This window comes from Tetrao urogallus (assembly GCF_951394365.1).
Source record: "Tetrao urogallus genome assembly, chromosome: 7".
NCBI classification, from domain to species: domain Eukaryota; kingdom Metazoa; phylum Chordata; class Aves; order Galliformes; family Phasianidae; genus Tetrao; species Tetrao urogallus.
Window position 1 is genome coordinate 32,561,749 of NC_136820.1, and position 22,676 is coordinate 32,584,424.

The following is a 22,676-nucleotide window of genomic DNA, read 5'->3' on the forward strand; positions in this document are numbered from 1 at the left end:
GCATTGAGGCTGTTCATGTTCTCAGGAGCTGAGTGTTGGGGCGTACCTGGCACAGTTCAGCTACTGTTGAGCTGTCAGAGTGGTCCCCAGTGTGTGTTTGGCCTGGGCTACCCTGTGGTCTTCCAAACGGTTCTTTGCCATCATTCATGAGACAGCACAGGCCATGTAGTATTTCTGTGGGGCAGCTTGGCCTCAGCCATCTTCTTCTAAAGGCGAAGAACATTAGCTTAATTCCATAGGCTTGGCAACTCCAAGCCAGCTGGCTTCAGTGTGGGAGAATGGTCCAGGTGTGTTGGATTTATTAGTCTCCAGTATGAAAAGCCAGGAGTAATGGCCCGTGCTACAGCCGCTGATTAATCTTCTGGGGCCTTGCAGTAATTCTGCTGCTGACTGTTAGGAGCAGGAGTTGAAGGAGGAAACATCCTGGTCTTCCTCCAGCCCTTGGACATCCTTCCAGGTTCCTTTAGAAACTGCTGCTGGCTTTGCCCTTGTGTAAGACAGGCATTTGCATGACCAAGATAACATTTTGCAATCATTTGTAACTCCTGTTGTGCTGGATAATTTACAAAACAGCAGCTTTTTCTGCAGAGTACTTTTATTGGTTTACTGTACAGCTACTCAGAAATGCAATAATTGGTATTCGTCAGTTTAAAAAAAAATCAGGTTCTTTTGGTTAAATGTTCTCCATATTATTCTGCTTTTGAAAAATAGTACTTTCTACAACGAGGCTGTATTCTGAAAGTGAAACTTTTCAAGCAAAATACTGAAATTCTCTGTGCAACCACATTTAATAGGAAGTACACTGTCTGCTATTACTTCTGGTTATGGGCAAAATCAGGTTTAAAAGCAGTGTATGTCACATACTTGGCTCTTGGAGAATATTAAGGAAGTAATCATGGGAAATAAATGAATTAGAGAGGAAAATGAAATAATGCTATCAGCTGAAGTCTCTGCTTGCAGAGATAATGTGACCTTCTGGGCAGCTCCCGCCATCATGGGCTGTCCCTCTGCTGCCTGGTTTGTGGTGGAAAGCACTGCTTAAGGCTCTGAGAAAACTCCTTCCCATAACGTGGTATTTGACAGTACAAACATTCATAGTGACCTATGTAGTTTAATAGGAATGTACACCAATTCTTTGCATGTGTTTTGTTTTTTCTTTTTTCTTTTTTTCCCCGAATAGACTCCTTTAAAGGGACTACTAAACAAAACAAGAGATTTTCATTTTACCAGAGAAACAAGTAAGTCAGCCCTTGATCACAAAACCAGAACCAGAGTTAAAAAAGAACCACATAAAAGCAATGAAAAGGAAACTTTAAGTATATTTAATACCAGCCCCCTTTCCTGGAAGTCTTTCAAGATTTTGCAGGCATCTCTTAGCCCTGAAGCCTTAGGGGCAGCGTAGCCCCCGCCATGTATCCTCAGAGTTAAGTTTCAATTCACTCTTTAAGCTAATTTGGAAGCAGAAAAACTCAGTGTGCATATCCTTTTTCTTCTCTGTTTCTCCCCTTCATGTGTTAATTTGGCACTTGACATAAAATATACTGTATCAGCTTAGATGAAAGACTTACCTCAGTTACCAGTAGTAGCCAAGAGCAGAAATAAGAGAAATATATGCAGAAAGCAAGTGTGTAATGATGCCTTTCCACAGTACGGTTTATTCTCTGTCGAGTTTGAAAGAACTGCAATGGTAGTGCTATATTTAAGGTTTATTTAATACACATTTGCTGGCTCTGTATGTATTTGTGTTGCATCTGTGTAGATTTGGTCATGTTGAAAGCTCATGACATTTTGCATGCCTTAAAAAGATTTGAAGACACTTGCAAGGGGATCTCACTGCTGTCAAGTACCCTGATGTACACGTAAATGGGAACGTAAATGGGAAACATGAAAAAAAAAAAAAAAAGAAAAAAAAAAAAAGGAGAGGGGTGTCCCCTAAATCTTTTTGTTCTTGGGTATTGTGAAGATAAATTATTGCATTGTGAAGCTATATAGAATGCTAGTGATGAGCATCTCAGAAAATTCGAAGAACAAGTTAATAACACCATCTTCAGGGCAATAAAAGAGGCCTGGGGCCCAAGCATTGAGGAGAACAAAGAGAGCAAGTATGTAAAGTAGCCCCTCAGTAAACAGTCTCCTTGCTGAAAAGTGTAGGAGCTGTGTGGAAATCAAAGCATGAATAGGTAGGCGAGGAGAAGAGAATTCAATTAAAGATGACCAAATGCTTGATTGCTTAGTTTTACAGTCTTGATAATCTTATTTTAAAGTAAGCACTATGTATAATATATTTTAATTTAACCTTGCTGTGAATGTGTTTTTTGGTCATACTTCTGATTTATAAGAAAAAATTTAGAGGTTTTTTTTTTCCTTTTTTTTTTTTTTGTTTTTACTGAGTTTACTGAGTTTTACTGAGTCTATTTTCTTGAGCCTATATATAAATCTTGATTGACAAGTAATTGCTTTCCTAATCCAGTGTTGAGCTGTGAGTTGCGAAGTCCAGTTCCTTTCAGATAGGCGCGTGGAGATTGCTTTTGTCGCAGTGTCTGAGAAGGATCACTGAAAATTCTGAATTCTGGTCAACTTGGCTGTAACTCCTATCAGTATAAAAAGATAATCTCACATATTTGTGTAGTGTTCTGGGATAAACATTTTTGCAACAGTGAAGTTGAAGTAATAGATACTGTGAAGTTAGAGTGAGTGCACTTTCATTTCATTATAAATGTTTTAAAAATAACTTTGAAATATATTTATTTGTAGTGACTTTAAGATATTGTTGTACTGGCCTATTCTTGATAAACTCTTATAGGATGGAATCTGAAGAGTGCTCCCCAATTCACAGTAGCCTGTGCACCTTTCTGAGTAGTAGTTCTGGCTCATCTACTATTCAGGAAGACAAAGGCACTTTTTTCTTATTTTATTTTTTTTTTTCTGTAATAGTAATAGGGAGCTCTTAAGAAGGTTTTAGTGATAATCCTTTTAATATTTTATTGTTTCTGCAGTTACAAGGATGTATATAGGTATCCTTTCCTGATATTTTTATTGCTGATAGATAAAAAATGTACCAACAAGAAGCAGTAATTGCTCTTCACTAGGGGAAAAGCTGAAAAGAAACTGCGTAGCAGTTCACCATACTTCTCAATCATCACATGAAATAACAGACTGTTGTATGAGGAGTTTCTGTTGATTTGCAGTCTCTTCCAACTTCAACCTGGAGCTGCACATTCACTGATGCTTGTTCACTCACTTATTGACAATTGCTTGATTTGGGGTACAGCGTGGTAGTTTGGCTTTCACACCTTAGATTTAGGTTACTTTGCCATCTCCAGTGCAAGATCACAGTTGAGTCTAGAATTTGTACGTATAGTGAGTAATATAAGGGAAGGGTACTGACCTTGGTCCTCCCCCTTCCAGTAGTTCTAGCTATAGCAACAATGGTCTGCTGTGGTTTTTATCCCCTGTGCAGATTTGGACATGAATTTACAGAGCACAGGAATAAAAAATACACTAGAATGCATTAAAGAGACACATTTCAGAAGATTGCAGTATGCTTCATTATTTTCTGGGACGATATGCACTGTATAATCAGTTGAACAGAATCGCACATCAGTCCTGCTCTTGTGAAACACATGGTTCTTTTAAACAGAAATGAGTATGTGCATGCAGCAATTGTGTCTGTTTGAACTTGCATAGTAGAAATGGGCCCCAGATGTTGCAGTTATGTAATGGCCTAATCTAAAGCCAAGCAAAAAGAGCCTTGTGGGCTTCATATCATGCCAATAAGAACATTTTCAGGGAATTAACATTGAAGGAGATTGCAGTGAGCTAACATTGTAGCTATTGTATAAAAACAAAATATATGTATGGAGGGCGTGCCTTTATTCACTGTGGTTGGAGTTAAATTTATACTTTGGGGGAGGGGGAAAATGTGACATGAATGATCTCTAATAAGAGAAATACTTCCTTTAGCTGTTAAAACAACCTGTGTATCTTACGGCCATCTTTTTTTTTTCTTTTCTTTCTGTCTATTTCATTAGATGTTACTTAAGTCTTACTTGAGCGGGGGAGAATGTTTATTAATGTTGTAAGTGTGAGATACTCGTTTAAAAGTAGATCTCTTTTGATTTTCTGAACTCGAAGAGCATTAAATTGCCTAGCTTTTGCTATGCATTACAAAATAGAAATTAAACTCACAAGGTCCTCTGTGTGGGATCTTCACGTCAGAGTATTTAAAAGATAACTGAGGAATCTCAGTAACACGAGTTTGTCTTTTGAGAGGCTGTGCAAGACTGGTGAGATGCCTGATGGCTAAATAAAAGCTAATGTGGTCTCTCAGATAACCAAAGCAATGTCAGTGCAATTTCCACCTTTAAAATGCAAAGAAAAGGAGAAACAGAAGAGTCCTTGTGATTATACTAGGTGTAGACATGTGGGTTGACAAGTTATCGTGCTTTACCTCGTCATGCATTTACCCATCAGCAAATGCCGCATAACATAATCCACAATGTGGCAGAATTACAATAAATGGTCTTAATTCGTTTGCCATATGCTAAGAGTGCCCACATGTTCACATATGGATCAGTTGATGCACATTAATTAGATGATGAGAAAAATTACTCATGTCTAAGCTTTTGTTACTTCTGAGATGTTGCCTGTTGTGATCAGTAGCAAGTCATTATCTGATTTGTCAACAACAACTTTCTTAGACAGGCACCTTCTTTTCTATTTGGGATGGAAAGAGAACCCAGATACATTGCTTCGGTTAAAAAACAAACAAACAAACACAAGTACAATGCAGTATAAGCAGACACTCACAGTAAGTTTCTATTAACAGATAACTGAGTGTCGTGCTTCTTAGCATTTATAGTCCAAATATGTTGTTAAATTTCATAAGTTGTATTTAAAATTGATTGAGACTACTGACAAAAACACTGTATAAGTACGGAGTATTGATATCTCTTGTTCAAGCTACTTTTCCACAAGTGCCATAAACAATAAAGGAAAGTAGCAGTCACTGAATGAATGAATGGTGTTCCTACTGCTATCTTAATAAAGATGGGATATTATGTTTTTCTGTACTTGACTGAAGATACCATTTCCTTTTGTTGTTTTGCACTGCTCTTAAATAGCCCTCATGCCTCTCAGGTGACAGCTCACCCTCTTGAGCAAGAAAGGACAGAAGTCACCTGGCATTGTCTTCCCTCTGGTTTTGTTATAGTCAGAGCTGTGACAGGCAGCTCAGAAGTTCTGCTGTTTTTCTGCTGTTCTTGTTGCTGGTTTTAAAAAGAAGTGGTTTCTATTCTATGTCTAGAGGATTTAGAAACTTCATGATTGTTACCAGGGATTTTCCCTGTTACTGTGTCTGCCGTTTGAGTCATCTTTTTACAGTGTTTTCTAGTGCAAAGTTATTTTGTTTCCATGTTGCAATGCCAAAATTTGCCATGATGGGAGCCCGATCTTGAAAGCTTGGTTTCAGTACTCTGGAGAACTTGCTGAAACACAGAATTCGTGGCTCTGGAATTGGGGCTGCCCTGTGCTAGCTCTAATATTCCAGGTGGGACTGTGATTGTGTATTGTTTGGTTCTGATTAGTCCAAGGTATTTGTGTCCCACAGAGTGTGTTGTTAAGTTCTCAAGGATATTAATGTTGCCAAGAAGTTAGCTCAGTGATCGTACTGTAAAACAAGTTGTTAATACGGTGTTGCATCAGAAGTTGCTATACTTCTCACAGCCTTCTGGTACTTCAGTAATTGCTGAAGTTTATTGTTTGCTTCTTTTTGCCAACACTAGTGGCTTCAGCATTTCCAGTTTCATAAATCGTCTTACATGGAAATCAGATTATACTACACAGCCACTTGTCAACGTACAATTTTTCATTTTCTTGCTTAATCTTTTTCATGTATGTAGAAATACCTATTTCATGAGAAAGAAGTATTTTGCTTTCATCATAAATACATGCAAAGTTTCTACTGATGTAATTTAATTTGCCATCTGAGCATGTAGTATGAATATTGGCATCTGAAACTGTGGGAAAGTTTTAATGATATGAATGATCATGGACAAACCAAACCCACATCTTAGAATTGCTAAGGATGTGGTAAGCAGTTGTTCTAAATAAATCAATAAAACACATTTTGCTGGGGGCAGGAAAAGAAGGTAACTTTGTACTGACATTGCTACACCTTATAAACATATGTGTAGGAACCTATTAATATAACTGGAAGTCAGTCTGAAATTTTTGTTAATATATCTGTGTGTGTGTGTGTGTGTGTGTGTGTGTGTGTATCTCAGATCTTGAGAGATGAGCAAGTGTCCCTCTCCAGCTACCTTCAACTTCACAGTTGCTTACAAAGTCAGTGTTAAGGGGTTGGCAATAGGAAATGTTTTCAGCTCTCACAGCCCAATTTTGACTTGATGGGACTTTGCTTCTCTAGCATACATATAAAAATCTCTATGCATAACCTGAGTTTTCCCAGCTTGCTGGGCAGCTGTAGCCCCCCTTATGTTTGCTCTTGGTGTTGCTCTCTGCAGTCGCTGCATTACCAGTTACCGTACCAGTGATAGTAGGGCAGGAAGCTGCTCCTCTGCAGTTCTTCCTCCATAGCACTCCCTTCTCATTGCACCCTGTGCCTTATTCCTTTTCTCCATACCTTCAGAAGCATTTACCCTTTTAATTTTACCCTTTACTTTTAATTTAAGCCAGTTGGCCATAATCTTGCAAAGTCTTAGACTCACTAAGGCCAATAATGGTAAACATGAGAGTTTCACTGATGATTTGAGTGGACCAGTGTACCATTATGGCGAATGACTATTTTATTTTTGAAGCTTCTGGGATTAAGGTTTATTTGAATATATCTTCTGGGATTAAGATTTATTTGAATATATCTTCCACCTTTATTGTGGTCAAGCTTAATTTTTCTTTCACAGGGAGATTTCCATACTGAGTTAAGATTTCCAACTTGCCTAATAATTCTGTTCAGAAAAGGGACAAAAAGTAAAATCAAACCCATACCCGTAAACAGAAAGAAATGTGCTTTTTGCATTTGGACACTTCTCTGTGATTTGCTCCCGGCTGCAAAGCCAGCTGCGTGTTAACAGGAGGCCGTGCGTGCTGCAAGGCATGCATCTGAGTTTGATAAAATGTTGTGTTACTCCAGCAAGTGTGCAGGCTTCTTTCCCAAAGTGGCTGACGTCGCTTGGAACACAGAACCCTCCCACTCTTCCTTGCTAATTGATGGTGACGGGCTCTCCGCTGAGCTGTAACCTAACATAGGAACTGAATCAGATCAACAGCTGAGAGAAGTCTCCAGCAAACGGGATCGCCTCATGTAGGCAAAAGCTTCGTGCTTTAAGTCAGGCCTGAAAAGGAGAAGGAGCCAGTGATGGTTCACGTAGGCTGACGTGCTGAAGTTTTGGCGGCGTGCTGCTCAGCTGGGGAGGTTTTGCTGCTGGAGGACGCGTCGCTGCAGGGGGGCTGGCCTCCACAGAGCACGGCTGGCATGCTCGACAGACGCCCGATGGCTCCGCAGGCTGAGCTCAGTGCACCGGGGGTAAGCATATGCTGCAGGAGCCAGGCCAGATGCTGGGGAGCAACTGAATTTAGAAGTGAAACATACAGACCGGCTAGCAAATTAACTTAATTACAGTTAAAATGTTTCACTTTGCTCTCATCTAGCCACGCTTAAGTGGTGTTGAAAAATGTGTCTGCCTTACAGCTGAAGTCCAAATGATACTTTCGAGCTTCCTAGGTTTTGGTTGTTGGTTTTTGTTGTTTGTTGTTGTTTGGCTGTTTTGTGAGTGTTTTTTTTTGTTTGTTTGTTTTTTGTTTGTTTTTAATTAAACAGACACTGAATTGCTGACACACTGAAAAACAGCAAATGCTGGGGGTGAGGAGAAGTGAAAGCCGGTGTGGGTGGCTGCTGCCACCAGTGCTCCTGTCTGTAGTCTTGTTAACCACAGCTGAAACAAAGTATCTCGCTGTTCTGTGTTCTTCAGATAGTGCTAAGTGATTGTTTTCTTCTCAATACGAGAGCAATGGGACTCTCTACTGGCAACACTTTGAAGTACATTCTCTCACATGGTGAGCTCTATTTTCTGGTTTGGGCTGAGCTGTACCGCTCTCAGGAGTTTTGGTGTGCCAGCATCTTATCAGGCGTGTGTGCCCTGGTGCCAGGGGATGATAGGTGTGCTTTCTTTTCCTACTTTTGCTGTAGGAAGTAGAGAATGGAGGTTAAAACAATACAAATAACATATTTCCATAATAATAAAAATAAACTTCATCCAAATGCTTGACTTAAGCTTGATCTATGCAAGATTTGAATTTGGTTGAGGAGAAGCAGCACATCAGAGGCATGAGAGTCACTTTGCTGTTACTCTGAGACTGCTCAGGTGCAGAACATCTTGTAGAATAGCTGCTGTGTATCTCTCTCCTACAAGGAAACCGTGTTTGGATCAGTCCTTTCAGGGGACTGATCTTGTTCAATATATTCACTGACGGCCTTGATGAGGGAATAGTGTCCACCCTCAGTAAGTACGCCGATGATACAAAGCTGGGAGGAATGGCTGACACTGGAAGGCAGTGCTGCCATTCAGCAACACCTGGACAGACTGGAGAGCTGGGCAGTGATAAACCAGATGAGCTTTAAGAAAGCAAGTGCAGCATCTTGTATTTGGGAAAGAATAACTGCAGGTATCAGTACAGGCTGGGACATGACCTGCTGGAGAGGAGCTCTGTGGAGAAGGGCTTGGGTGTCCTGATGGACAGCGGGTTGGCAAGCAGTGTGCCCTGGTGGCCAAGAAAAGTGGGATCCTGGAGTGCGTTAAAAGAAGCGTGGCCAGTTTGTCAAGGGAAGTGATCCTTACCCTCTACTCTGCCCTGGTCAGGCCTCACCTGAAGTACTGTATCCATTTCTGGGTCCTCCGGTATAAAAAAGACAGGGGTCTCCTGGAGAGAGTCCAGCGAAGGGTCACAAAGATTATAAAGGTCCTGGAGCATCTCTCCTATGAGAAAAGGCTGAGTGAACTGAATCAGTTCAGCCTTAAAAACAAAACAAAACAAAAAAACAAACAAAAACAACAAAAGAAGAGACTCAGAGGTGATCTTATTAATATTTATAAATATCTCAAGTGTGGGAGTCAAGGAGATATAGCCAACCTCTTTTTAGCAGTCTGTGGGGACAGGTCAAGGGGAAATGACCATAAACTTGAGCATAGGAAGTTCTGCAATATGCAAAGGAAATTCTTCATAGTAAGGGTGATGGAGCACTGGAACAGGCTGCCCAGTGAGGTTGTGGAGTCTCCTTCTCTGGAGATATTAAAGACCCACCTGGATGCCTACCTGTGCAGCCTGCTGTAGGGAGCCTCCTTTGGAAGGGGGTTGGACTCGATGATTTCTGGAGGTACCTTTCAGCCCCTACAATTCTGTGATTCTTTCTCTGGATGATTTGTGGATCTTCATTTGAGCAGCTGAATAGCTATTGCTAACTTTCCGTCTGTCTACCTGTTGGCAACTGTTCTTTACTCCAAATTAAAACTGCTCCTATGTTTGGGAGGTGTGAGGGATTGAGTTATCTCCACATGTCATCATGGTCCATCAACACATTCAGTGTGTTTAAGAAGAAGTGTGAAGGTATACAACTACCAGCTACAGCTGAAGTGAACTTGTTTTCAGTGTGGATGTTCAAAATAGTGGAATTATGTTCACACCTCCAGCTGCCTGCAGCATTTTCTGCTGTTATTAGCCTAGTTAAATGCTTAGCTCTTTAGGCTTTAATATATATATTTTCCAATCATATCCAGTCTGTGAGTTCTGATAAATTAGAGTGTTTGGGCCTTTGCTGACAATCCCATTCCAACTACCAATGGGAAAAAAATGAAATTATATATATATTTTATATATATATATATATATATATAATTTTTATGAGGGAAAAGGGCTTAAAGTAAAAAAGAAATATAATTACAATTGTAAAGTATTCCTTCTCTGAAAATAGCCTATCTGTTTTCAGAATTTAGCAGTAGCAATGTCCATGTTTCCATGCAAAATTTTCCTTTTTCCTGTCTACTGACTATCAAATAATGCCGTCAAATGGAGGTGAGTTTGGTACAACTGGGCTATAGAGTAAAATGAACCTTTCTCCTCATACCACAATGTAAAGAAGCCCAGGCTCTGTCTGGGGTAGTCATAAAGGTCCTGTGGAAGGAGGGCATGGTGATGTCATGAAGCTGTGCTGTGGATATGCAGGTTTTGGGTGGCAAACAAAGGCTGGTTAGGGAAAATGGAAAGGAATAACATTTAGCTGAAAGGATTCTGTGCATTTCTGCTTTGTGGCAGCCCCTCAGAAAGGGAAAGGGTCAGGGGAAAGAAAAAAAAAATGAAAAAGAAAAAAAGGAAAAAGGGAAGAAAAAAGTTTCATGTGTGCAGCTTCATGTGCACAGCTGAACAAATGGCCAATTCTTCTGTCAACATCATGGCTGAGGAGCCTTCTTTTCATGTCTGAATGAGGTGCTATGAGGTCCGGCTTAGTAGCTCAGTGGGTAGTAATGGTGATAGGAGGATGGTTGGACAAGATGATCTTGTAGGTCCTTTCCAACCTTGCGATTCTATGATTTCGTGTTCTCTCAGTTTCTCTCCTAGTTTTCAGATGTGCTGTGAGGGGAAGAAAATGGAGCTGATGTGCATTTTGGCTATAGTCGCTCACTGGTCAGAAGGATTTTACAGGAAGCTGTGTTTGAAAATTGGTTTGTTGTTAGCAGTAACAGTTCTCAAACATTATGTCATTGAAGAAAAAAAAAGCAGTTTAGATGGCTAAGTGGAAAGTAATAGGAAGATTGGGAAGATTGATAGAGAGATACAGGCTGAGAGCTTTCTCTTTCGTATTTTTTGACGTCTATAATTAAGTAAAGTGCTTACTGGTGATAAGCCCTTAATGACAGATAACCTTTCTAACAAGTTGACTGCTAAGATGTTCCAGTCAATTAAAATGTTACAGTAAAAAGAAATAAAATAATACTTCCTGTCTGGCTGCTGATATATTTTCACTGACACCGCAGACTTGACATAAAACCCTACAATATGTAAACTTCTGCCAGAGAACTGTGAGCACATCAGGTGCACGAATTCCTTATGGTCTTACAGTCTACTGAAGCTGTCACTGCATAGCAGGTGAGGTGAGGACACTAAGAAGTGACATCTGTCTTTTTACCATGGCCAATTTACCCTGATATCCATGAATTTAGCTTTTCAGCATTGGTGGAATATAGATATATTTTCTGTTTGTTTGTTTGTTTGTTTATTTGTTTTTGTTTGTTTTATTCAAATTGCAATGAACAAGTCTGGAATTTTGTAAAATGAAGGAGGTTAGTTTTGTTATTTTCTTACAAGGATGAACAATGCAGAAATGCAACACTAAAAAGGGTGTGAAAAAAGGGGAAGTAAAAGACCCTTAAAATTCTCCTGCATTAGGGTATATTTTTGGTAGGCTTTTAAATCACTGGGCTGCTCCATTTTACAGTGACTTTTTGGTATGGGCCAAAATACAGATGTATTTGTGAAAATATTTTTCCTAATCATATATACATATAGGATTTTTTTTTTTTTTTTTTTTGGCCATGTTTTATTACTGATCTTTAGAGCTAATTGCTATAAGTAGAAATCTTTGTGCCCTACTGGTGCTGCATGTATGCTGCATTAAAATCTGGGGTTTGTATAATGCTTGCAATAGCTTAACAGCAACCAATGTTTGTGAAAGAGATGGTTTGAAAAATATACATTTTTACCTTGCTGATCATGCAGCATCTTATATTTAAACAAGCTGCTGAGTATTAAAGCGCATGGACAGTCTTTGTATAACAGCTCTGATGTTTAGGTTGGTTTCCTAGACAAGCTTTATGCAATCCCACTTTCCATCTGTTAGCTGTGCTTCTCAGTAACTTTAGTCCAATGGCCAATTTACATCAGCCTTGCAGAGGTCTTGGAGCTACGAAGACCTTGGGGGCTGGCAGGAGCTGCTACTTACTCTGCATGACAGTGTTTGAGTTGAGGCACTCCCTGGGGCTTCCCTGGCATCTAGGAGGTAGCACCCAGCCGACTGATTAGGATGGATTTAACTCCAGAGTAACTGAACCTGTGCCTCCTGTTCAACCAGCAACTGGTGGGAAGTTTGGTGAGGGGAGGGGAGCCAAGTATGCAGAGCATGTGGTGTGTAGGGAAAAAGGGAATGAGCTGAAGGTATTGTGGAGGTGTGTGTGGGAAACCAGGCTTTGTTACTTCTGCTGTTCACAAAACAACTTGTTTTTCTGCAGTTTGTCATTAATGATACATTGCATTTTGCAGTTGTTCAGTGGATATAAATTTCTATTTTTTTCTTCTTGAATATTTTGAGGCTGCTGAAAGGATGCTGACAGATTGACAAGTTAGGATATTCATCACTTAAAAATTATTAGCTTGTTAGTAAACAGTATTTTTAGACTGTTAATGTCAGAAAATATATCATTTTCAAGTCTGCTGGCAATTCTGGGTAAAAGCTGAATTTCATTTTGAATGGACTCCTGCTGATCCAGGGGATCACTTGCATTACAGTAGTCGTAACTTGGTATCTTCTCAGTCTGGCAGAGTCCTCAGTGAGGCACATAGCATTGTTTCTGTGCATTTCACTTGTATTTGGTCAAAGCCTTTCTTCACAAATTTGTGTGATTCAGCCATATATAGACTTTGCTTTCCACCTCATGATGAGCCTGTGATTTTGCTTATTTATTTAAGGTCTATGCTGACTAATTTTAATTTGAAAGGTTCCAGTGTTTTCTTTCTTGGTCGTATCTGCATATACTTTATCATTATGTGATAATAAAATATGCTTATCTTTTCTGATTTCTAATAATGTAACAAAAAAAAAAAAAAAAAAAAAACAAACCCACAGCATTTTATTATTTGAAAGAGTAATCTCTTCAGTATTTGCTTTCTATAAACTAATGGATTGCTTATGGAAGGTATTGCAATAGAAAAAAGTATCACCTGAAATCTAAGTATTACTTTTCAGCAGTGTGTGGAGACAGGACAAGGGGAAACAGACAGAAACTGCAGCATAGGAAGTTCCGCACAAATGTGCGCAAGAACTTCTTTACAGTGAGGTGACGGAGCACTGGAACAGGCTGCCCAGGGAGGTGGTGGAGTCTCCTTCTCTGGAGATGTTCAAGACCTGCCTGGATGCCTACCTGTGCGACCTGCTGTAGGGAACCTGCTTTGGCAGGGGGGTTGGACTCGATGATCTCTGGAGGTCCCTTCCAACCCCTACAATTCTGTGATTCTGTAATATACCCAGTTCATTTGTTAGCAGTATCACTGGAGTAAATGAGAAAGCACTTACCTAAGTGCTTAATTAGGTAACAGTTTCAGGAGCTCATGCTACGGTGGAGTGCTATCAAATTCAATTTCAAACCAAGGATTTGAAGAAATATTTGCTGGTTTTCAAGGAAATTGGTGAGTTCCCAGAACAGTGTTCTGGGATATTTCTGGCTTCCTTATTTTCTGGCTGGATATTTTCTGTTAAAAAATGTGATCAGCTTCTATTGCGCTTTCAAATCTCTGAACTTTATTACACGCAATTTGTATAGACTTAAAAACTAGCATTGTAATAGCAGAAATCATTCATTTCAGAAGGAGAATCCTAAAGTTTCTGAACAGAAGTGTTTGAGATATTTGTTTCCTTAAGTTTTAAAACTAACTATCTGCATTGATGCTGGCTTACTATAAATCTATTCAGATCACATCATGCAGAGCACAATAAATGACTTAGATTCAGTTTTCTGATTATAAGAGAGGAGAGGTTATTGTAGCTTGGAATTTAAAATACTGGTTTTTAGTAGTTTACAACCACACTGAGATGAATAATTATAGATTTGATTAGAGTTCTTGCTACGTTAGTCACTTCCAGTGGCTGTTAATTGATTGTCCCATAAATATTTTGTACTGAAGTGGAGCTTCTCAGTGACTTAAGGAGTCCACACCCAACTCACAGTAGAGTCTTGTGTCTGAAACTGGAAATGGTGTAGGCTTGTCTGATGAATCACCAGTGGGATCACCTTGAAAACTCACCCAGCAGAAAGTGCTGAAGGATCAGGGCCCTAGAACTGAGAAGGTAAGCCTGACAAAGTCTGAGGTGCACATCCTGGTCCTGATGCAGGAGCTCTCAGCAGTGTCAGCGCTGAGGAACCATGCTGTTTGGAGCATGCATTTGTTTTTGTAATGATCTGATTGTGAACTGTAGCAAAAGAGAACTAGAAAAAAAGTGTCAAGCAGAAAAATTATATTCAGGCTCCAGTACTGCTGGCAAGATTTCTGTTTTTTAAAGTGGGCACGGTAGTGAGACTATGAGTTTACTACCTGCTATGTTTCATCAGGGGAGTGCTGAAAATGCCTTTGTCATGTGTTGCATTACTTTTGTGCAAGGAGTAACTCAGCTGTTCTTATCGTCTCCATTGCTCTACTGACTCCTGGCTCCACGTAGCAAACAGACTACTTCTGAGAGTGCTTCCACTGCAACAGACTAGGGTTATAGTTATGGATCCTGTTAGCCAGAGCTGTGCTTCTGGCTCCCTGCTCGTTAAATTCAAATATGTTCCTGCAGTGCCAGGTGACACCCATACCCAGGTGCAGGAGGTCGTTAGAGCAGCAGCTGTCTAAATGCCCCTTAATTCCTGTTCTAAGCTCTGAAGTGGGTCTCAGGCAATGCAGTCCTTTCTGCTGGTGGGAGTTGTTCCAGCTTTGCATTGCTTCAAAACTCATTTCACAGGAGCTTGTTAAATTGTGAGGACTGGCTTGTACCAGAAATTAAACATAATTAATAAAGCTTCTATGGTTGCCAAAAATGCAAGCATCAGAAAAATTGCATGTTTCAAACATGAGGAATGGAAACTGAGATTTGAAAAAATGATGAGGCCAAAGAAACCACAACATTTGGTGAGAATCAAGAACTTCAACTGATGGAAATGTGCAACGATGACTTGTGCATAAACAGAAGTAGTATGCCACAGTGCTTCCTGCAGCCTGCTGTTATAGCTCTGCTGATCAGATATGCTTACACTTCTGAAATAATAACAGAATGCGGAATTATCAATAGCTCACGTTTTACAAAGACTCTTAGAAATACAGCCTTAAGATATGATTGGACTTCATACGTGAATTAGTACTTCATTCAAAAAATCAGAATGGTTTTAAGAGACCATGCATTAAACCTTTCCACTGGGAAGTATTAGTTGAGAAACCAATATCATGAGTGCCCATAGGACAATCTGTAGGTTGGGCCTAATTTTCAGGATGTGGAGATGTGGACAGAGATAGTTCATGTCCCTGGCAGTTCCTGGTGGCTTCTGCACAGTTACAAGCCAAAAGGATTCTCCTAGTTGCTCTTCAGTCACCAGCTCTGGGACAACAGTGGCTGGCAATCATCACAATGCTGGTGGCACTTGGACATTACAGCATGCCCAGGAGCAGGCACGTTGTGCATGTGAGAGTTGAAAGCATCTCACTGAGATTAAATCCCAGTGTTAATTTGAAGTATTATTTGGTGTAGCAGGTCAGCAGCATGCAGTGGTGACATTAAAGTTTTGAATTAATAAATTTTCAATGGAAATCTGTATTTTCTAGGGAATGTTTGCCATCAAGGCTATCTTTTCCAAGTTTTTCCAAGATTTTATATATTTTACTTCAAAGATTTGTTCTGTTTTGGCTGTTCTTGTGATCAAAAGCATTTGCAGTTTTCTTTCTTGAAATTAGTAACTGTAGTAAAATGAACAGCATCTCTGTTTTAATCTTAAGGGTATTATTTCTTTTAAAAGTGAGTATTGATGATTTTCTTTTTTCCCAGCCACTTAAAGCACTGAGAAAACTATCAGCTGTTCAGAAATATTTGGCTACTCTCAGTTGCAGGCGATTTGAGAGAAGGACTTAAACTAGCAAGGGCATGTTCACCATTTACTTGCTTTTTCTGTTTGTCCCCATTCTCTGTGCTTCACTGCCACAAGACTGCAAAGTTTCCTATGACTGCGCTATATTTAAAAACAAACAAACACAAAACCAAACCCATACAAGAGAATCTTGCTCACAAATGGGAACAATCACCTGTGGATGGATCTCGCAACTTGATGGCTCCTTTCCACTATCAGAGTGATATGAAGGATCCATAATAAAGCAGGCAAAATGGTATCAAACCTTTGTCTGACACTCATTGTGGTTTGGGTTAAGTGTTTTAACTGCAAGATGGCAGCCACTTGCAGCCTGTTATTTCTGTGAGAACATGCTCCTGTTATCTTTCAGTGCAGAAGGAGATAGCATGTGCCCCTACTTGTATGTATATCTGCAAGATGAGAAGTCTAGTCTGTTAATGTTATCACTGCTGTATCCTGAAATAGAAAACTGCAGGCAGATTGGATTGTGTTAGAGAATGGTAACCATAATAACCAACAACATTCTGCAAATGATAAGCAGCTTCAGTGTTTAAAAATAAAATATAAATAGTTTTCTAATAGTTGCGTGGGCATACTTTAAGATTTTACTGCTCTTTAAATTTAAGGTTGTTTTGAGGATCAAAGCTTTGACATTTATGTTGAGATCTTCAATTAGTTGACATTTTTTTGTTATATACCTATATGAAATTGAATTTCGTCAAACAAAATGTTACTTCATTCCTTTCTCAGATGCACACCATATGTAGAGACAGATTACAAACATCCTACATGATGTTGGACTTCTATGTAAGGAGATGAATTTTAAATTCATAGCTAGATATACAAACAGTACATTCAGAAAAGAAATTCAGAGTCTGTTGCAGTTAAATGCAGAGCATCTCTGTGATTTGGAGTTTGCACATTTTCTAAGATGCTTCCCAATGCTTCTGAAATGAAAATCAAGGAAAAAAAAATTTGAGTAAACCTTTTAATAGTTGTAAACAATACATTTTTGGGGAGATGCTTTAAAAAGAAAGGAAGGTCTGTGTCACATCATTCCTCCATGTGAATTTACTTACAGATAGGAAAAGCTAGCAGGAGCCTGAGGAACTCAGACTGAATTCTCTATGATTGCAACAGGTTCTGAGCCTTCACTGTAATAGTGTGGTGTTGTGCTCAATCATAGCTCTTCTCTGCCAGTTTGTTTTCAGTCTCCCTTGCTGAGACACTCCTGCCGTTTCCATAAAATACTTGGATATTTCTTAAAACACAATCTCATCTCCTCTAACTACAGGGGCACTGTGATTACTAGTGTAGTTCATTCAAAGAGTAGCTATAAGAATTGAAGAATACCTATTCTTCAAAATAAGCCAAAGGAGCAAGAAAGCCCAGGCTTCAGATTGTTTTAGTAGTCCTTGCAGCCTGGAATGCCAACTGTATCTAGGACTGCATCAGGAAAGAGAGGGAAGAGATTGTCTTCCTCTGCTCCACTCTCAGGAGGCCCCATCTGGAGCACTGCATCCAGGTCTGGGGTCCCCAACACAAGAGTAGAAGAGCTAAATTTCATAGAAAAAAAAAAAAAAACCTGAAAAAATTACTTGCTTTTTTTCCAGTGTAAGTAATGTGGTTAAGCAGCTATTCAGTGTTGATGTGGGAGAGGTTAGTGTGGAAGTTGGGTAGTTGAAGAGAAAGAGCTCTTACTCTTTGGTCTCATATGAAAGTTTTCTGGCGTTTTCTGCCTCAGGTATGAAAAGCATAAATAGGAGTACTGCCAAAATTCCTTTAGGAATAAATCACTCCTTATATTTATAAGCAAATTCTTGTTGCTTGTTGTGCAAAAGAAACCTGTGTGCTGTTGACGTTCTTCACTGGGACCTGAATGTGAATCTGAAGTAAGTAAGAGTCAATTGCTTTAGAGATCTTGAAGGAAAAAATAGTTGTTACTGTTGGATGCAAGTTGAAAGATTCTTGTTTATCAAGAAGCGTCTGTTTAGTCTATTAACCTTGACAACCGTCAAACGTGTCAGCAGTTTTTTCTGTTTGTTTTCCCAAAGGCACTGTGTTGAAGTAGTATGATATACAGAGTTATTTTTAGTGTAGACAGTTCATAGCTATGCTTAAAAGATATAGGTCAGAGTTTAAATACTAGAGGTAAAAGCTGTCCTAGACAGTTTGAAAAGTCAGTATGTTTAATCTTTGAAAATTAAAACTGAGGGGTGGAATCACTGAAATATCAACATGAACTAGATATTTTTTATTTGTTTGTTATGGCTTCACAGACTTCCTGAGGTAAGAAGGCACCTCTGGAGACAGTCTGGCCCAAACACCTGCTGGGAGCAGGATCAGTTAGGGCTAGCCATGTCCAGGTGGCTACTGAATGTTTCCAAAGATAGATAGACACTCCACAATCTCCCAGAGAAACCTGTTCTAGTGCTCAGTCACCTTCACAGTAAAAGGAATTATTTTTTTTCCTAGTGTTTAAATTGAATTTCTTACATTTCAATCTATGGCTATTGCTTCTTGCCCTTTCACTGAGAATCACTGAGTCCAGCTCTGTTGTCTTTACTCGCTCCCATCAGGTATTATTATACATGAATGGATTTGTATGTAAGGAAAGAAATTGCAGAAATGATCAGAGCAAACAGTTCACGCCCATTGACACACCTACACCTGTGCTTTCTTGCTCTTGGTAACAGATGTTTTATATTGCTATTGCTGTCCTGGATGCTGTGGATAAGTAAAGACTACAAGCAATTGTGCATATTAGAAAGCTTAAGAGGTGACTCATTTAATTCTTGTGATTTACTCCTCATTTCAAACTGAAGTCTTGACTCGTGATCAAACATCTAGGCAGTTCGTTCTCCATTAGTGTGAAATCTGGTTCTTAAAATGAAGACTGGATCAAATTGAGTTTGCATAGCTCTTTGTCACATCTTCAATTACGTGTCCTGCCTGAAAGTACCAGTGGAGGAGAGGATCAATTCTACCTTGCAGCAGAGTCCTTAGCTTTGTTTATTCTTTGTTTCTCTCTCTCTCTTATTTATTTATTTACTTATTCCCCAGAGCTATTGTGCTTTTGGTGCTTTCTACGTTAATCCCAGTTCTGTTGCTATCCTGAAGTTGCCTTTCTGCTGAAGTCTCTATCCTAGAGAATTTTTGATAGTCTCTAAGTGCTTGGTCAGCCAATTCTGCCTGGGCATCCTAGCCCGGGGTCAGCATCTTTCTGCCCTGCTCCTTGCTTACCACTTAGCGTTAGGCTAGTCAGCTATCCTACTTGTTCCTGTGCAAATTTTTCCACTTCTGATTGCATTCCATGCTTACCTTGAACTGCTTTACAGTCCAATTTTATTTTGTGTCTCCTGGCCTGGCTTTTAGTGTCTTGTTCATTTAGGTCATGCTGCTTTCTTCCTAGTCGTGCACTGGTTTCTTGGCCTTCCCATTCCCACCATTTCTGCAGTCTGATTGCTGCCTGACTTCTCTTTCCAATCTACTCCTCTTCTCCATTTCCATCACTGTCCTTACTCTTTCTGCATGAATCCTGAGATTTTTCATCTGTACTGCCTTACTGCAAGGATCAGCACCAGAGAGACGCTGTTGTCCAAGTGCAGGCCAGCCCCATGCCACCATGAACCACCGTAGAAAGGATGCACAGAGAAAGTCCACCACTGCTGCTTAGCCGAGAACAGATCACAGGTCATTCAGAAGTTGTTATAAGTTTAAATTGCCTCAATTGGGGATGACACTTTTGCAGACTTTAATTCTTGAACCATAAAAGCTACACACAGATTTGCTTTCTGAAGCCCTAAGATAGACTTGGGTACCTGTCATGATGTTTCAATTCAAGAGAGCAATGAGCAATTCAGCTTATTTACCGTCCAAGCTGCCAGACTCTGGCTGCTTGTGCTGTCTGTAGTGAGAATTGCTTGTGACATGTAAGTCACTTATAGTGACAGTCTGAATAAAGTCCTTCATCTGCATGAGTGTATGTGAACTGCAGTCCCCCTGACCCTGATTTCATATTCATGCCCAAAGTACAGAAGCTGATAAAACTGTTCAGAGACGATCACTTGAATTTTAATACACGGAAAACAATATGCTTCCCTTATTGATGATATTAGAAGCAGCTGTGACAGTCCTGCTGGTTTTATTTGTTGGTTTTTGTTGTCGTTGTTTTGCTTTGCTTTGTTTTTCCTTCCCAATTGCCCATAAGAGCTCTATGAGACAAACAAAGTAGTGGGTGATGACACTGGTTTTCCTAGTATTGACAGGTGTGGTTTCACATAAAGAAGCTGTGCAGTACAACTCAGACCGTTATGTTCAGACTAATAAGCGTATGTAACCGCACCCTTTCAACATCAGTAATGGCAACTGTCTTGGATGAGTGACTTGCATTCCATTAACAGTGTATTGTAGGAATAGTGCATGCTTTGTTTACTTGGTGAGAACATAATATTATGATATTATTTGTTTGAAGCATAATTTGCAATTGATATAATGTGAAGTGACCACTTTGGCTGACAGATTAAACTACTGCTATTTTGTAAGCATATGGCTGGAAAATAGTGAAGCAAAATTAAACTGTTCTGATATCTAGTTTGCTCTTTCCAAGAGTATATAACTTGGTTTTAACTCTGCTTTAGAATACTTACGATAACTTAAACTGTGCTTCATGAATCACATCACCGATAGTCTGCAGAGGACCAAAGGTCTGTTGTGACAGAGGAGGCGGGCTGAGAGAAGCGTGCTGTAACTCACGCAAGGGAGCGGAGATGGGTGAGATCTATTTGAAATAAGGGGAGGGGGTGGGGGAGGAGGCGCAGGCAGGATGTTTACAGTATATTTGAACTGCATCCCTGTTGAACAGAGAGGATGTCTTTTCTTAGAGAAGAACTCTTGTCCTCTTTTCTTTGCGGAAGACACGAAGTTGAGCAGCACAAACTGTTTTTCAGTGCTGTGTCTATGTCCATGGCATTGTATGTTGTTATACTACCATGGCTGTAGATAGATAAGGGCAACTACACACACATTTTATTCACACAAACTCATGATACTGATATGTGCTTATGCTCTGTTGGTGGCTGACCTGCCGTGATGCGGTACGCTCTGCCGGATCTGTTTCCTACAGCGGGAGGTTTGTGGGCACAGGTGTTGTGTTACCTACTTGCATTGTGCCATCGCAGATTAAGTTGCACTGTTTCACTGGTGGGGAAGCCTGGAATTATTCGGCAGAAGGGAGCAATGAAGTGGGGAAACATAGCAAATGAGAACAATCCCAGAATTATTCTGTATCTCAGAGATAGAGGTAGTGGGAAAGCTCCATGTCATCCCGCAGAGCTACTGCAGGAGTAAGGGATACGCTCCGGCGTGCTGCGCTATTTCGGGCTCCAGCAGCGTGCTTCGGAGCGCGCCGGCCGTGTCCGGAGCGCTGCACCGGGCGGCGCCTCGCTCGGCCGTGAGGCGATGAGGCGGCGCGGCGGGGCCCGGCCGCGGCCTCCCGCTCTCCCCGTCCCGGCGGCGGGCTCGGCGGGCTCCCGGCAGCCAATCAGAGCGGCGCCAGCGACACGCGGGGGGCAGCGCAGCCCGGCCCCGCTCGGTCCCGCCGCTCGCCCTGCCCCGCGTCCCGCCGCTCGCCGCCACCTCCCCGCAGCTCGCACCCGTGGGGTTTGGTTCGGAGAGGGGAGCGGTACTTCAGCGGCAGTTGGGGCGTGGGAAGCCGGGAGCGGAGCTGTGCGGCGCTGCGGAGCGCGCCTGGCTGAGGGGACAAGTTGGAGATGCGGGAGGAAATCGCACCTTAGGCGGATCGGGCGCTCCGGGCTGGTGTGGCGATGTACCTCTTCGGCAGCGAGGACTACGAGGCGGTAAGACACGTTCCCCGAGAGGGTCGTGGGGTTTTCATCTTTAATCGTTATTTTCACTTTATAAATTTCTCAGAATTGTGGTCAGTTCTGAATGCCAGCCAGTGCTCTGCTTCCTGTAGTCCAACTTTGGTGCTCACCGACGTGATTGCTTTTAAACGTGATGTTTTTCTGCAAGTTCTCCATGCAGTGGGACACTGGTTGCTAGGTTGGGCTGCATTTCCGCTCCTTGTCACGCTGATGGCACTGAGGTGGTACTGAAAGCATTCAGATGCTGGGTGTGATGAAGTGACACAGGCTTCGGGCAAGCCAAAGCCCTGCTTCCAAATAATTCGGAATTATTCTTTGTATTTTAGACGGACTACACATAGGTTACAGGACTGAACTCAATTGTAGATTATGGGATGCTGCCAAGTCGTTTCTTTTGTCCAGTTCCAAACATGTCACGGCAGTGTAATGTAACGTCCATTGCAAGAGCCAGCTAAAAAAAAAACCCCATAGCACACTCCCATTAGAATCTGACATTGCTTACTTCAGTATTTGCGTAAAATGACACTCTGAAGAAGTTGTTGATGAGAAGGAAACCACAAATTACTCCATGTTGTTGCGTGTTATTGGTATCCGACATCGGGGTTTACAGCCCAAGCCTCAAGTGCTGAGCTGTGAGCAGACGGATGGATCCTTCCACCCACACACAGCTCGTGACAGAGACCTGAGGAGCTCTAGGAAGCAAAGGGAGCAACAGAAATGTTATGAACTTTTCTATAGGAAATCAGAATAAATTCTGCATGTTAAAAACAGTGCGTTCTTTGCATATAACTTGCAAATGTTTTGTTTTGGTTGCCAATCTGTTCTCTGAATGTGAAAGTATTTTTCCTGACATTCT

The 22,676-nt window shown here is 40.8% G+C and overlaps 1 protein-coding gene across 5 annotated transcripts in view; it reads left to right on the top strand.

Moving 5' to 3' along the window:
• CACNB2 (calcium voltage-gated channel auxiliary subunit beta 2) overlaps window positions 1-22,676 on the top strand; it is a gene marked incomplete at both ends in the record, with an annotated part of 223,384 nt that overhangs the window by 108,264 nt on the left and 92,444 nt on the right. The window contains one exon of one of the 5 annotated variants that reach the window (XM_079538603.1): window positions 21,761-21,793. The exons of the other annotated variants lie outside the window; for them this stretch is intronic. Within the exon in view, the coding sequence (XP_079394729.1) occupies window positions 21,761-21,793 (33 nt within the window). Of the gene's footprint in view, window positions 1-21,760; window positions 21,794-22,676 lie in introns of those variants that run through there. 5 annotated transcript variants of the gene reach the window in all.